Source organism: Schistocerca gregaria, chromosome 3 (genome assembly GCF_023897955.1).
Source record: "Schistocerca gregaria isolate iqSchGreg1 chromosome 3, iqSchGreg1.2, whole genome shotgun sequence".
NCBI classification, from domain to species: Eukaryota; Metazoa; Arthropoda; class Insecta; order Orthoptera; family Acrididae; genus Schistocerca; species Schistocerca gregaria.
In genome coordinates, this window is record NC_064922.1 from 564,838,902 (window position 1) to 564,855,504 (window position 16,603).

At 43.0% G+C, this 16,603-nt stretch overlaps 1 protein-coding gene across 1 annotated transcript in view; it reads left to right on the forward strand.

Annotated features, from left to right (window-relative positions):
- The first annotated feature begins 15,617 nt into the window (after positions 1–15,617).
- Positions 15,618–16,603, forward strand: part of LOC126356065 (large neutral amino acids transporter small subunit 1) — a 341,790-nt gene continuing 340,804 nt past the window's right edge. Inside the window, exon 1 of the mRNA XM_050006764.1 lies at positions 15,618–16,145. Coding sequence (XP_049862721.1) covers positions 15,885–16,145 — 261 coding nt within the window. The 5' untranslated portion in view covers positions 15,618–15,884. The remainder of the gene's footprint in view (positions 16,146–16,603) is intronic.

Genomic DNA, 16,603 nt, shown 5'->3' on the forward strand with positions numbered 1-16,603 from the left:
ATGTGATGCTACAGAAAAATGCTGAAGACAGATGGGTAGATCACGTAACTAACGAGAAGGTACTGAATAGAACTGGAGAGAAAAGAAATTTGTGGCACAACTTGACTAAACGAAGGGATCAGGTGATAGGACACATTCTGAAACAACAAAAGGCCATCAGTTTAACACTAGGAGGAAGCGTGGGGGCTAAAATTTTATAGGGAGACCAAGAGATGAATACAGCAAGCAGGTTCAAATCGTGTAGGTTGCAACACTTATTCGGAAATGAAAGGGGTTGTGCAGGATAGTGTAGCATGGTGAGCTGCAACAAACCAGTCTTCGGACTGAACAGCACAACAACATCAACAATAACAACAACAATTAAGTCACTTCTGTAAATAATGGATCTCATGGTACACTAAAGTTAGACATCTTGGTGCTTCACATCGCCTTTGTGAACACAGTGGTGATCGTCTTGTCGATGCCTTGACCACTAAAAGGAGCACTTTTTCTCCAACACAGTAGCGTTTTTTTCTAATTAAATTGCTCAAGAGCGTACAAAAAGGCAATATCGAAGTCTATAATTGCTTCTGTTTCCACTGAAAGACCAGCAGTCAAACTAGCATTTTAAGTCGTAGTGTCAACAATTGGTGCGTATTTTAGAAGAACTCAGTTGTAAGAGAGATGGTCGTGACGAGCAGGTATCGGCTCCAGACAAGAAAAAGAAGCGTAAATTCTAGGGGCATAGTTGTTGACGTTTTTAGTTACTGCAGCTGTAATAAACATCATAACTCGCTGTTTTGTCGTCTTCCAGACTCCTGAGTAAATAAATAGTTGTTTAGCGTTCGGCTTGGAGCAAGGAACGGCGCAAGCATGCTCTGCTTGTAACACAGGCCGGGCTGGTACGACGTTTAGCACTCTTACGGAGATAACTACACCGAGTTTGGGCTTGGATTCGAAGAAATGCATACTGATCCGCGATCATACATAATGGGTGACTAAAAATACATCGCCTCGTGGAACTGACTCCCGTTGTTAATGTGCGTATCACATGGAGTGGTGTGTCACGCGAGCTTCTCCATCGTCTGCCGTTACGAAAGCCGGCCGGAGTGGCCGAGCGGTTCTAGAAGCTACAGTCTGGAACCGCGCGACTGCTGCGGTCGCAGGTTCTAATTCTGCTTCGGGCATGGATGTATGTGATGTCCTTAGGTTAGTTAGGTTTAAGTAGTCTAAGTTCTAGGGGATTGATGACCTCAGAAGATAAGTTCCATAGTGCTCAGAGCCATTTGAACTATTTTGAACCGTTACGAAAAGCACATCTGCTGTCAATAGTGAGCTCAAATAGCGATGGTTGTTCTGGCAGCCTATTCTTTGTGCAGAGACGCTGCTGAAACGGGTTCCGGTGAAGGTTTTTGTTTTCTTAGGGAAAGTGTGTTCGAAGATACAACATATATTCGGATTCCACTGAGAGAGACATTGCGTAGGTGAAGTTAGTAATCAACTTCTGGCTTCATGTCTGACAAACAAGCTAGTGCGATTGGTACGTCTATCGCATTAATACACGCGTTTCTCATCCGCAAACTGCCCTTCGTAGCAAAACTAATGTACAACAGCCAGGACACGTCTGAAACACCATTCGATTTGAAAATTATAAGTGCGACATTAAAAGATTATATTAGGAATAGGGATTTCCAAACCAAGTCCTGTACCTATTTTCTGTGCCTGATTTGCACCTCAAACTTCATCAGCTTGTTGGTAATCCACCAATGACATCAGCATCATAATTATCAGTTACTGACATCCTTAATGCTTAACTAAACATGTTCCTCCGCCTTAGTTTCCATCCTATCTGAGAACTTGTTTGTCCGGCCACTTATGGGAATGCCTAAAGTTCGACGTTGAACCTGAAATATGGTAAAAATTAATTTCTTCAGTACGGAAGAGTAATGGAAAACTGAAAATTGAGCCTCAGAATAGTGTCATTTAATGGCGCAAGATGACTCAAGAACCAGTAAAGCCTACTGCGCTGTAGTAAAATCTGTTGCACTAGCTTTTGTTTTCTGCTTTAAACGCCTAGGGATTTGCATATAAAAACGCACATACTTTCATTGTCATTGCATTTATGTACGTAGATCATATAAACTGCAGACAATGTGTTGTATATATATTGGGTAGTCAAAGGTGGCTAACATGCGAATCGCAGCACTACCAACATCCTAAAAGTATTGGGATCTCCCTGGCCGACAATATTAAATTTATTCAAAAGCGTTATAGTTGTTACAATTGAAACCTTCCCGTCTCCTCTATAAGTCTCCTTTGTTGTTACGCAACCTTCCCTTGTACAATAACCTATGAAACCTTTCCTTAGTATTTCTGTCTCTTGCTTAATAATAACAAATGAAAGCTTCCCTTTGAAATTTATTCTTTTTCTCAATCTTCCCATACAAATTTAATTGCTGCTTATTAAAAGTGATTTCCTGATGTTTTCGACGAAACATTGAATGTGTCGTCGTCGTGGCCCTCAGTCGTTATCTGCAATAGTCCAAAACTGTTCCTTACCTTTTTTACTGTTACTGGATCGCCATCTGACTGCTACATCGAACTACGACATGGATATACTTACTCTGGTTTACTATACTCTATTAACTGCTGGTGGGCTATCATAATAAGTGGCTGTATTTATTACCAAAGCTGACGTTATTCTTTAATAGCAAAGCTGACGTTATTCTTTAATTAATTTGACTGAAGTTACGTAATTCATAGTTACACTTTTTCTTGACAACAATAAAATTTTTGCAAAGTTTTATGTTGATGGTTTTTGGGATGGATTAAAATCAGTAATGCAACATTGCTGGCAAAAATTAATTATATTTTGAAAAGGCTTCAGATATTTACTGTTGGTAATGAAATGATTTTAGAAACGTTGAAATGGGACTTACTTTTTACAATAATCTTACAACTAGCATTGCCCAAACATACCTTTAGTAGTCTTGAGTTTCACAAAGAAAATAATTCAATAATATTAGTTCCTCTTATGATAATAGTTAGTTGATGTCTCTGTACACCCGTTTATAATCTCTTGCAAATCATAGCTGCTGGCTGGCAGGCACACTACTCCTCTCAACCTCTCGCTTCAGACCTGCTACCAACTCGCTTCACATCTCGCTTACTACTGACTTCCTACGAACGCTAAAGTGCGGTCTCTCCTGCCAACAATGCTTTCTGGTGCAGACAATCCCTGCTACCATTACAAAATGTATCAATGCGCGGTCTTTCCCGCTCGTTTCTTAAAATGTATCCATACGATGTCTCTCCCACCCTTTTTAAAATTATATCAATTTGCGGTCTCTCTTGCCAACAATACTTTGGTGCAGACATTCCCTGTTACTACTATTATTTCCAACAGGACAAATATTAATTATTCCTACTTAACCCTATTAATAAAATATAAACATCTTTCATAAATTCTGATTTGACAATAGACAATAGAAATATACACGTCTTACACAATGGCTATTGAAACTACAAAAATATTTTATCATGTATATATCTAAATGTAGTAATAAATAGTTATTTAACCAGACGCTCAGAAATGTAATTTACAAAAACTATTAATTTATAAAGAATAAGCACAAAAATGTGTATGTTATAATAAAATGAATAAAGCGAATATGTATTATGTATCCATGCAACTTGAAATCGGAAATAAGTACTATTCACAATATACATAAATGACCTGGTGGATGACATCGGAAGTTCAATGAGGCTTTTTGCAGATGATGCTGTGGTGTATCGAGAGGTTGCAACAATGGAAAATTGTACTGAAATGCAGGAGGATCTGCAGCGAATTGACGCATGGTGCACGGAATGGCAATTGAATCTCAATGTAGACAAGTGTAATGTGATGCGAATATATAGAAAGATAGGTCCCTTATGATTTAGCTACAAAATAGCAGGTCAGCAACTGGAAGCAGTTAATTCCATAAATTATCTGGGAGTACGTATTAGGAATGATTTAAAATGGAATGATCATATAAAGTTGATCGTCGGTAAAGCAGATGCCAGACTGAGATTCTTTGGAAGAATCCTAAGGGAATGCAATCCGACAACAAAGGAAGTAGGTTACAGTACGCTTGTTCGCCCACTGCTTGAATACTGCTCAGCGGTGTGGGATCCGCACCAGATAGGGTTGATGGAGGAGATAGAGAAGATCCAACGGAGAGCAGCGCGCTTCGTTACAGGATCATTTAGTAATCGCGAAAGCGTTACGGAGATGATAGATAAACTCCAGTGGAAGACTCTGCAGGAGAGACGCTCAGTAGCTCGGTACGGGCTTTTGTTAAAGTTTCGAGAACATACCTTCACCGAAGAGTCAAGCAGTATATTGCTCCCTCCTACGTATATCTCGCGAAGAGACCATGAGGATAAAATCAGAGAGATTAGAGCCCACACAGAAGCATACCGACAATCCTTCTTTCCGCGTACAATACGAGACTGGAATAGAAGGGGCAACCGATAGAGGTACTCAGGGTACCCTCCGCCACACACCGTCAGGTGGCTTGCGGAGTATGGATGTAGATGTAGATGTAGAGCAAAAATATAAGAGTAAATTGAATTACAACAAGTTTTGTGCTTTTTTCCTAGATAGTACATACAAAATGTAATCATGGTAAAATGAAGAAAAAATAAATTATACTTTTATCTAAACAACTAAAAGCTGTAATTTGTTTGGATGTTGCCATTACAACCAAGGTTATCTGTAGCGTCCTGTTCTAATTAAATTGATAAATGGGCTTGGTAGTGGTGTGGTAATTTCCAGTATGACTGGGCTTTTGTGGGATGCCATATCTCATTTAACAACGGTATTCTCTCCGAAGTTCATTATATGACGATTAGCCAAGCCTTGGCTGTACAGTATTTCTCCGTTAAAGGTAGATAACGGGGACGTCTACTAGATGCACTGGCAAATTTCTTAGTATAACGACTATACGTTGCGTGCGAAGTCATAGTCGTAATTTCCATACTCATAATTTCTTAGGTAACTATCTGTGCAGTGTTTATTAGAGAAACCCATGGAGACCATTTCTATTGCAGTCGTTTCCTAAGAAATACTACCAGTCCTTTACTGATAAAACAGTTAAGGATACATTTGAATACATCGACACATGATTCGAGATAAATGGATTATCGTTAAATAATGATAAGATTCAGCGTGCAGAATTCAGTACTTTTCATAGAACTGAACAAGATATTAATGTAAGTTATTGATACAATAAAATATAGGAAACAGTTAGGGATAACAGCTCGGCCGCCATTGGAACCGGAAGAAGAGGCAAAGATTCTTGTGACTTGTTTTGAATGTATTCCAACAATTACTTACAGCAGACGGTTAGACAATCTACTCGCAAGGAAATGTACTGGATCTAATGAAAAGGATTTATTAGATTTAAATATATTGGAAATATTTCACCCGCCAGGATAGCCGAGAGCGCTAAGGCGCTGCTTCCTGGACTCGGGAAGGCGCGCCGGCGCAGATCGAATCCGCTCGGCGGAATAACGACGGCGGCCGGTGTGCCGGCCAGCCTGGATGTGGTTTTTCCGGCGGTTTTCCACATCCTACTTTGTGAATACCGGGCTGGTCCCTACGTCCCTCCTCAGTTACACGAGTCACAGACATTTGAAACACATTCACACTATTTCACGATCTACACTCGACGCAGACAGCTGGGGGTACACTAATTTCGTCCTTGGGGGACGGGGTGGCGGCAGGAAGGGCATCCGGCCTTCCCTTCAAATTAACATGCCAAATCCGGTTAACCGTGCCCGACGCTGCGTAATCGCGGGATAAGGCGCAAGCGATAGATAGATATTGGAGAAATATCAGGTTAAATGTAATTCGGAGAAGGTGACTTGACAAGCTCATTTATCCATTTCTTTAGTATGAAACCCTTACCAGCTAGGATGAATAGAAAGAGAAGTGCCAAAGAAGAGCATTGCAGTTCATCGCGAATTCGTTTAATAAGCGTGGGAGCGTCACAGATATATCCAGTTCAAGTAGCAGACGCAACTACAGAGTCGTTGTACATTAAGGGTGCGTTATATCAAGAAGAGTCATGCCACATGTTACTTCATCCTTGAATCAGCTCAAAAAATGAGCCTGGGGTAAAAATGAGAGAAATCGCAGCCCATGCACAGGCGTACTGTCACACAACATGGGCCATATGAAGAAAATACGAAGTTACAGATTGTCGGACCAGTTTTGGGATTGGATTAAGGATTTCGTAGCAGACAGAACCTAACACGTTTTTTTAACTGTATAAAATCGATAGATTTCGCGTACTCTTCAACAGTTTTAAGTGTTCGCAACGATGCTGTTGTCTGCACTGGTGTCCAAAATTAAAGCAACGAAAACGGTTATTTCCCCGTCCAGTGTCTAATCCACGATATAATCATCCAAACTGTCACCCAGATGTCCGTACGGTGTTGTTTTCCACGGGAGATGTCATTCCGGTCAACGGACAACCATGCCAACGATGACGTCAGATCATTTATGAAATAAGGTAGTGTTTGCCTGGTAAATGCGCAGTCACTGACGGCGTAGTATGGCACAAAGAACATGTCTACCAAATTCTCTGCGGTGAAGGGTCATAGAAAGAAGGGAAGCAGGACAATCGCAAACTGATGTGGCCCGACGGCTTAGTGTGAATCATTCTGTTGCTTCTCGAACGTAGTGACAGTTTATAGAGACCGAAACTGTATCCCGAAGAACAGGGCAGGGCCGACCCATTGTGACTACTTCATAAGAGAGGACCGTCATTTGGCTGTAAGGGCACGACCTTACCGCCTTAGTACTGCACGGCAACTGGCATGTGAGCTCGCAGCATCCACTGGACGTGTTGTGTCGAGGCAAACGGTGTGCAGAAGGCTTCAGCAGAGTGGCCTTCCTTGTCGGAGACTTGCTGTATGTCTACCTACGACGCGTCTTCAAAAAAGGTAACGTCTATAGTGGAGTCATCCAGATGTCACCCGGGCGGTCGAACAGTGGGCCAACTTTCTTTTTACAGATGAGTCCCGATTTAGTCTGGAGAGTGATTCTCGATGGATTCACATCTGCAGGGAACGTGGAACACGATTTTGGGACCAAATATCGTGGAAAGAGAGTGAGATTGAGAAGGATCTCTAATGGTGTGGGCAGGGATTGTGTTTACCACTCGAACCCCTTCTCTTGAACTTGTACGAGTGAATCGTCAAGGTTTAACTACTGTGGACCCAGACTTCATATTGAGGGACGATAATGGTCGACCTTATAGAGCACGGGTGGTTGATGGTTTCTTGGAAACGGAAGATATTGAACGCATGGCGTGGCCAGCTTGCTTTCCCGATTTGAATCCCACAGAACATGTCTGGGATGCACTAGGGAGATAGCTTGCATCACATCAGCATCCGCCAATCACTCTCCAAGACTGTGAGCTGCTCTGCAGGAAGAATGGGCGTTATTGCCTCGACATGAGGCTGCTGACATCATTTACAGCAAGCCCCCTCGCTCTCAGGCCTGTACTGGTGGCAGAGTGGGTCACATTCCATACTGAGCAGGTTAACCAGTTGTTGGGATGTGTGTGCAAATCCGTTAATTTGAAAAAAAAAAACGAAGAACACTTTTGTATACTTCTTGATTCAAAAAGCTTTACCAACAGCCGTATGTTTTGGCTTATTTTATTTTATATCTCAAATGCTACCCGTTTCGGCAACTCAATATTGCCTTCTTCAGGTCCCATACGCTATTATCGTAATAACAATCTTATCGAATGGTGCCATAAACCTGGAATCGTAAATCCGACCGTTATGTAACAGATTCCTGTGTACGGTTATACGTGTCCCAGTTACTTACATTCTGAATTCTTTGTACTTTTTCTACATTACGATCACCCGTTTATACTGTTTTGTGGCAAAATAAAAGCACACTTGCAAAATTTCCATTTGTTGATTTCATTTTGCACACCAGGATGTCTCTTACATTTTTCCTGTAAAACTGATATATACTGAGGTGATAAATGACGTGGGATACCTGCTAATATCGTGTCGGACTTGGTTCTGCCCGGCGTAGTGCAGTAACTCAGCTCGACTTCGGAATACTGAGCCGTGCTGCCTCTACAGCCGTCCATAATTGCGAAAGTGTTGCCACTGCTGGGTTTTGTGTACGAACTGACTACTCGATTATATCGCATAAATTTTCGATTGAATTCATGTCGGGCGATCTTGGTGGCCAGATCATACGCTCGAATTTTAGAGAATGTTGTTTCTTTTTTGGAATCAGTCACGAACAATTGTGGCCCGATGGCAAGGCGCATTGTTACCCATAAAAATTACGTCGTTGAATGGCTGAAAATGGTCTCCAAGTAGCCGAAGATAACCGTTTCCAGTCAATTATTGGTTCAGGTGGACCACAGGAGCCAGTTCACTCCACGTAAACACAGCCCACACAATTGCGGAGCCACCACCAGCTTGCACAGTGCCTTGTTGACATCCTGGTCTCATGGCTTCGTGTGGTCTGCGCCACACTTGAACCCTTCCATCAGCTCTTACCAAATGAAATCGGGACTCACCTGCTAATGCCACGGTTTTCCAGTCGTCTAGGATCCAACTGAGATGCTGGTAGCAAAGGCAGTCGCGTCATCATCTGCTGCCATAGCCCACTAACGCCAAATTTCGCCGCACTGTCTTACTCCCACATAGATTTCTGCCGTTACTTCACGCAGTATTGTTAGCTCTGACAACTCAACGCAAACGCCGTCGCTCTCGTTCGTTAAGTGAAAGTCGTCGGCCACTGCGTTGTCCGATGGTGAAAGGAAATGCTTGAAATTTGGTTTCCTAAGCATACTCTTGACACTGTGGATCTCGGAACACTGAATTTCCTAACGATTTCCGGAATGATATGCCGCATGTGCCTAGCTCCAACTGCCATTTCGCGTTCAGAGTCTGTCAATTCTCGTCGTGCGGCCATGATCGCGTCGGAAACCTTTTCACACAAATTATCTGGCTGCAAATGACAGCTCCGCCAACGCAGTGCCCTTTTTTACCTTGTATACACGACACTAACGCCATCTGTTTATGTGCATATCGCTATCCCATGACATTCGTCATCTCAGTGTATGTAATGCTTCGTGTTATTAACGTTCGTCGTTTTCTTAAACAAATGAGTGTAATAAGTCTTCCTCAAAAAAATGTTCAAATATGTGTGAAATCTTATGGGACTTAACTCCTAAGGTCATCAGTCCCTAAGCTGACACATTGCATAACCTAAATTATCCTAAGGACAAACACACACACCCACGCCCGAGGGAGGACTCGAACCTCCGCCGGTACCAGCCGCACAACCCCTGACTGCAGCGTCTCAGACCGCTCGGCTAAAAGTCTTCTTCATCTGCATCTTTTCTGTGGCTGGCGCCGGCCGTGGTGACCGAGCGGTTCTAGGCGCTTCAGTCCGGAACCGCGCTGTTGCTACGGTCGCAGGTTCGAATCGTGCCTCGGGCACGTATTGTGTGATGTCCTTAGGTTAGTTAGGTTTAAGTAGTTCTAAGTCTAGCGGACTGATGACCTCAGATGTTAAGTCCCAGAGTGCTTAGAGCCATCTGAACCATTTTCTGTAGCTGGCAACCATTGATGAAAGTTATAGAATTTTTGTCCTTAATCAGTTGCTAATAATTATCCTAATTTCACCAGATATTGAGGTTGTGGTTATTTAGTATACCTGTTCCATTATCATGATTATTTACGTGCCTGTAATTTCCGTTTCAGATTTAATTTTCCGCTCTAAAGCATAAGTTGGGTGACTCGGAGACTGCGCGCCAACCGCGTACTTTTACATGAATCATTATTTCACTCCTTTTAGAACCTGCGGCCTTATTTGCTTTCAAAAGGAAGTCCAAAGATTTATTGCCGTACATCGCGATACATGACTCTGAGTACTATGGAACTTAACTTCTCAGGTCATCAGTCCTCTAGAACTTAGAACTACTTAAACCTAACTAACCTAAGGACATCACACACATCCATGCCCGAGGCAGGATTCGAACCTGCGACCGTAGCGGTCGCGAGGTTCCAGACTGTAGCGCCTAGAACCGCTCGGCCACTCCGACCGGCTATCGCGGTACATTTCGTCGTACTGCAATATTATGCGGTCGCACGTCACCCGACTGACTGCTGTCCACCAATGGGCTCTGCGCTTGCATAGAAATCATCAAACACAGAAGGTAACAAGCAAAAGCGCATAACCAGCTGTGCAGGGAGTCGGGTACAAACAAATATTCAGTTTTTTTTAGAAAAAAGTCTTTCATCTCTCATTTTCACTCTCAAACCTACTGTTTTAATCTGTTCCTTAGTGAGCATACTAACACTTAATCACGGGATTGTTTCATAAATGCTCAAAAAACTCTAGTGGCAGCCGCTACAAGGGAGGCGTTATGTCTCATGGAGATCTGACTGCTACTGACATTTCGATAGCGTCGTTTCAAGAACTGTCGAATAGCGTGTTATCTCCTCCCACAAATGTTCGAAAAATGACCTCTGCTAGGAAATAAGAGAAATTAGAGCTTATAACCAGATTTATCATTGTGCTTCTCATGCGCCATTTGCGAATGGAAAAGTGTAAAGGGTGGAAGGGAGGAAGGGTGGGAGGGGGGGGGGGGGGGAGAGATCCACAGTGTCAGTTAATAAATCAGTCAAGAAGGCTAGGAAAGCGTTTTCGCTAGAAAGAACAGGTAAGCAGTTGTAAGCATCGCACGTAGACAATAAACTGACATCACTTGGTTCTACTAAGATGTACGTAGAGGAATCATGGTCAAGCGAATATTTCGTCCATAAGGGACGGCATTATGAGGGCTGCGACTGTTGATAAATACAGATCAAAGAGTTTCTGCTTCAATCACTTGTTTATTTCGCCTCTACGCATTTCGATGGCTCACACCATCGTCTTCAGATGAAGAATTCCTTATTTACATGCTTGGCGTTGCTAAAGAGTGCAGACACTAAGTGATGAGGGTATCCAGAATGAAATAAAAATCACAAAAATATAGCTGCATCTAATAGGTAAAAACCCACACTAATTTAGTTAAATTTTATTTTTTAGTCAAAAAAAATAAAAAATAAAATGAACAAAATAACGGCAAAGAACCAAAAAATACACAAACAACAAGAATTGCTTTGCAAACAAACAATAAAATTTGCCAACGACTTCTTCATAACTTAAAAAGCAGTGAAGATAAATCTTCATCCTCTGGCATACATAAAATCTTGCGTTGCGAATGTCCAGCTCAGTCCATAGATCAAACGCTCTGTAACTTCCACGCCAGATTCAAAGAACCCGTAAACGCTTCCTGATACAACACGCCACACAAATCTGCGATAGCCTCCCATATAAAAAGTACAGGACATCCATTTGAAGTGTAGAAAACGAAGTACTGCATGCACTGAACGAAGGACACAGAATGTCTCTATACGAAGAACTAGAAATCTACATACGCAGAAAGAAACTTGGGGAACATCTACTCAAAGGCAATAGTGAAACAGGCTCAACCAACTTTTTCGAAAGTTTTGACTAAGTACTTAAAGAATTCTGATGATTTATAATTTCAATGCACAGCCATCAATATAACCACTCTCACTCATCCCACAATAACTTCAACCTACAATACATAAGCAAGATCCGTTGTAATCTTTTTGTGCATAAGGAATTAATATAATAATTCAACTGTGCACGTATCTATATTTTAAGTGCAACCCATTCACATTTTTAAGATAAGAGAAAAACATATTTATGTACATAACAATTTTTGTATCCACTGGTGCAGCTTATTTATATTTTTTAAATGTATATATAGCTACCTAATATAATAACTGGTGCAGATGTCAATATTCTGGAGCAGACCATTCTTATATTTAAAAAATAAAAAGAACATATTTGCGGAGAAAACAATTAATCTTTAATCACTGCATCCAATGTAAACAAACATGATGTGACAGTGCAAATGTGATGTGCAGTGGAGAGGACATACATCAGACAATAGTACGCAGACTTTTTACAACTCTACTGTTCCCGTAATTACAATTCACTGCCAGAAATACATGTTTTTTAACCTCTAAAGTGCGGCTCTAAAAAAACAATTTTATCGTTGGAAAAAGACGCGGAATAACTAACACTGGCCTTGGTCTGCGACTGTGAAATGACGTTTGTACTGTTTACCGCCTCTAGCCATGTAAATAAATAATTCTCCACCTGAAACTGATGGTGTGAACCATCGAAACGCGTAGTGGCAAAATAAACAAGCGATTGACGCAGAAACTGTTTTATTTGTATCATGGACAAAGTTCAAACAGGCCGTAAATGGTGGTCTGGTTCGCCACTCGTGGTCTCGCGGTGGCGTTCTCGATTCCCGAGCACGGGGAACCGGGTTCGATTCCCGTCGGGGTCTGGGATTTTTACCTGCCTAGAGATGACTGGGTGTTGTTGTGTCGTCTTCATCATCATCATTCATCTCCATTACGGTCGTAGGAAGGCAACGGCTAACCACCTCCATTAGGACGTAGCCTAGTAAGGCGGTGCGGGTCTCCCGCATCGTTCCCCTACCCTTTGTAAAGAAGCATGGGACTTCATTTTCAAATCGTGGTCTGGAGAACTATATGCCTCGTAAGTGGACTAAGGACAGAACAGACCCATCCTGGCTTAACAAGGAAGCAAAGGCTGTTGGAAGAAAATTTGGAAAATCTTGAGGAAGCGAAGGCTGTTTCGTTGTCGGTTCTAAAGAGAACGCGCAAGTGACAACAGGCGAAGGTTAGTACAGATCCGGGCGTCTGTGAAAAGATCCAGGCGCGACCACACAAGAAGTACCACCGTCATACCTTAGCAAGAGATCTGGCTGAGAACCCGAGAAAATTCTGGTCCCATGTAAAATCGTTAAGCGGGTCTAAGGCTTCCATCCAGTCACTCGTTGACCAATGTGGTATGGTGGTAATGATAGGAAAAAGAAAACAGGAGTTTTAAATTTCGCTTTTAAGTAAGCAGGAGAATAGCACAAACATACCGTCATTTGACCATCGAACAGACTCCCGTACGGGCGACATAGTAATGTATCCTTGGCGTAGAGAAACAAGTGAAAGATTTGAAAACAAGTACATCGCCAGGTACGGATGAAATCCCAATTCGGTTTTACAAACAATACTCTGCTGCACTGGCCGCTTACTTGACTTGCATTTATCGCGGACCCCTCGCCCAGCGCCAAGACCCAAGAGACTGGAAAAAGCGCAGGCGACTGCTGTATACAAGAAGGGCAAATTACAGACCAATATCCTTAACATCGGTTTTCTACAGAATCCTTGAACAGAATCTCAGTTCGAACATAGTAATTTTTCCTGACAATGAAAAGCTTACGTCCATGAATCAGCATCGCTCGTGCAAAACTCAGATTGCCCTTACAGAGTGAACTGTATTAAGGACAACAGGCATATTCCATATTTCTAGATTTCCCGAAAGTATTTGACACGATGCCCCGCTGTAGACTTAACAAATGTATGAGAACATGGAATAGTTTTCCAGATATGTGAGTGGTTTAGAAACTTTCTAACTAATAGAATCCAGTATGTTGTCTCGACGGTGAGTGTTCATCAGAAGTGCTTCAGGGAAGCGTGATAGGAGCATTATATTTTCTGTATACATAAAGGATCTGTCCGAGAGGATGAACGGCAGTCTGCGGTTGTTTGCCTATGATGCGGTGGTGTATGGGAAGGTGTCGAAGTTGAGTGACTTTAGGAGGATACAAGATGACTTAAACAAAATTTCTAGTTGGTGTGATGAATGGCAGCTAGCTCTAAACGTAGAAAAATGTAAGTTAATGCGCATGAGTTGGAAAAACAAACCCACAATGTTCGGATACAGCTAGACACAGTTACGTTATGTGGGCGTAACGTTGCAAAGCAATATGAAATGCAACGAGCATGTGAGGATTGCAACAGGAAAGACGAATGGTAGACTTTGGTTTATTGGGAGAAATTTGTGAACGTGTGGTTCATCTGTAAAGAGGATTGCATATAGGAGGTAGTGCGACCTACCCTTGAGATTGTTCGAGTGTTTGAGATCCGCACCAGGTCAGATTAAAGGAAGACATAGAAGCAATTCAGAAGCGGACTGCTAGATTTGTTACAGGTAAGTACGAACAACACACAAGTGTTACGGAGATGCTTCAGGAACTGAAATCGGAATACCTGGAGGAACAATGCTCTTTTCGAGGAACACTATTGAGAAAATTTAGAGGACCGGCATTTGAAGCTGACTGCAGAACAATTCTTTTGCCGCCAGCATACATTTCATATAAGGACCGAGAAGATAAGATACCAGAAATTGGGGCTCATAAACATAGTTGGCCAGCGTTAATGAAAACGTTAACTTACCTAATCGTTAATCCGTTAGTAAAAAAGTTAACTTCGTTAAACGTGAAAGCGTTACTGTACATGAGAGTTACCGGAAGTTAATCGTTAGTTCGTTTACGATGTATTGGTCCAAACTAGCCTGAGACGCACCGCTGCCAGTTGCTACAACGTCGAAAAAGTCTCTAGTGCTCCTCTGTCGCATCCTTTTAACGAGATTACTGCTACTGGCTCAGCTGTCTATATCTGATTGCCCAAGACGGACATTTTTTTAATTTTATTTATTTATTTTTTCCTCGACCAGACCCTGCCTTTCCTGTTTCTGCTAACTGTACATATAGCGCTTCGTGTGCTCTCCTTAAGTGTTGTGCCAGTTAAGGCTTGAGGTGTGATGCCCAATTACTGATATTTTAGGCAAGCACAGTTTACAATCGAAAGCTGTTTTTTCTCCCGATCTGGATAGAAGACAAAAGTAATCACTTAAATGTGGTCACGAAATTTCATCAATTGTAGAGACAGAATTCGATTCCATGATTTAGTCTCTCCACAGTCAATACACTAACGAAAAGCAGACTTAACTCGAACTCAGTAAACAAACTGCAATAAACAGCCAAGACCTGATTATTTTCTCTCGCACTCGATAGTTTACTTCAATCGCGCGCGTCCAGGAGTACCCAAAAGCCTACATAACTCTACATTGTCAGAATATGATTTCCGCGGGCGGCGCCTCGTCATTTTTGTCATAAAGAGTAGGTAACTCACTAACGAATAACGGACTCAAAGAAAGTTAACGGAAGTTAAAGAGTTCATTGTAGTTCCTTAAAATTAATCTCTGTTAGTCGAAAAGTTAACTTCCTTAATTATCGATTAATAGATTAACGTTCTTGTACTCAGTTATGCTCATATGGAGGCATGTAGATAACCGTTTTTCCCAGTTACAGAATCACTAGTATTGGTACAGGGCATCCTCCACCATGCATAGTGTGGTGGTGTGCGGAGCATGTATGTAGACGTAGATAGAATGATCATGGTACCGAAAGTATCTTCCCGTAAGGTGGCCTGAATAGTAGGTATGTAATGTGGAGAAGGGGAAATAACAGTGGTATGCGAAACAGCCTCCGCCACAGAGTAGAGGCTTGTGAAGTTTAGATGTCGATATCCGCGAGGAAGGCGACTAGAAACGTGCTCCTCTCCGGGTGGCCGCACGGCTGCCGCGACTCGAGGACAGTGGAGCGTCGCGCGGGGCCTGTGGCGCCTCTGGCGGTGGGCGGGCGCACCGCGCATTGAGCGGCGAGGGCTAGCGGCGTCGCGCCACGGCTGCAGGGGTTGTTCAGTCTGTCGGCGGCAGCGCAGCGGGAAGCACGCGCCACAAAATCTCTCCAGTCCCGAGCCGAGCCGCACACCGCAGCTGGTAGCTCTGCCCGCGCGTAACTGCAGGACCACTCTCTCACACAAACACACGTACAGTCCTCCGAGAGAAAGAGAGTAGGATGCCTTCGCCCAAGGCGCGCTACGACGAGGTTCAGATGAAAGATGCCGCCCCCGAGGAAGCGGCCGCGCTGGGGGCGGCCGGCGGTGATGACGGTGAGATCCGCCTCAAAGCCAAGATGTCGCTGCTCAACGGCGTCACCGTCATCGTGGGCAGCATCATCGGCTCCGGCATCTTCGTGTCGCCCACGGGCGTACTCAAGAACACCGGCTCGGTGAACCTGTCGCTGATCGTGTGGACCGCCTCGGGCGTCTTCTCCATGGTGAGTACGCTACGGCTACGCCGACCGCGACCACGTGCTCGCTAGTCTCCGCGCCACGCCTGCTGCCACCTGCTTCGCTAGCCGGCAGACGCCGCTCTGCCAAAACACGCCCCACTCGCGCTGGCAATACAGAGATGGGAAAATGTGTACTCAGAGCCTGTGCCCGTAGACAGCTAAATATATGCCCCCGCCTATGTAATTTATTTCCATAATCATACAATTCAGATTTAATTGTACTCTTACCATAATCACAAAATTCAGATTTAATTGTACTCACAGCTAATATTAAGTCGTCCCTCGTCACTATTTAATGTACTTACTTGAAATAGTACAGCAAACAGACACTTTACCTGTAGGCTTCATTTATGCCGAGGGGCGTTTCGGGCTTTCACTCATCTTCAGGTGTGGGAATACATTTATATCTTTATCAATACAAAATTTTTGTTCGCCCCATTTTG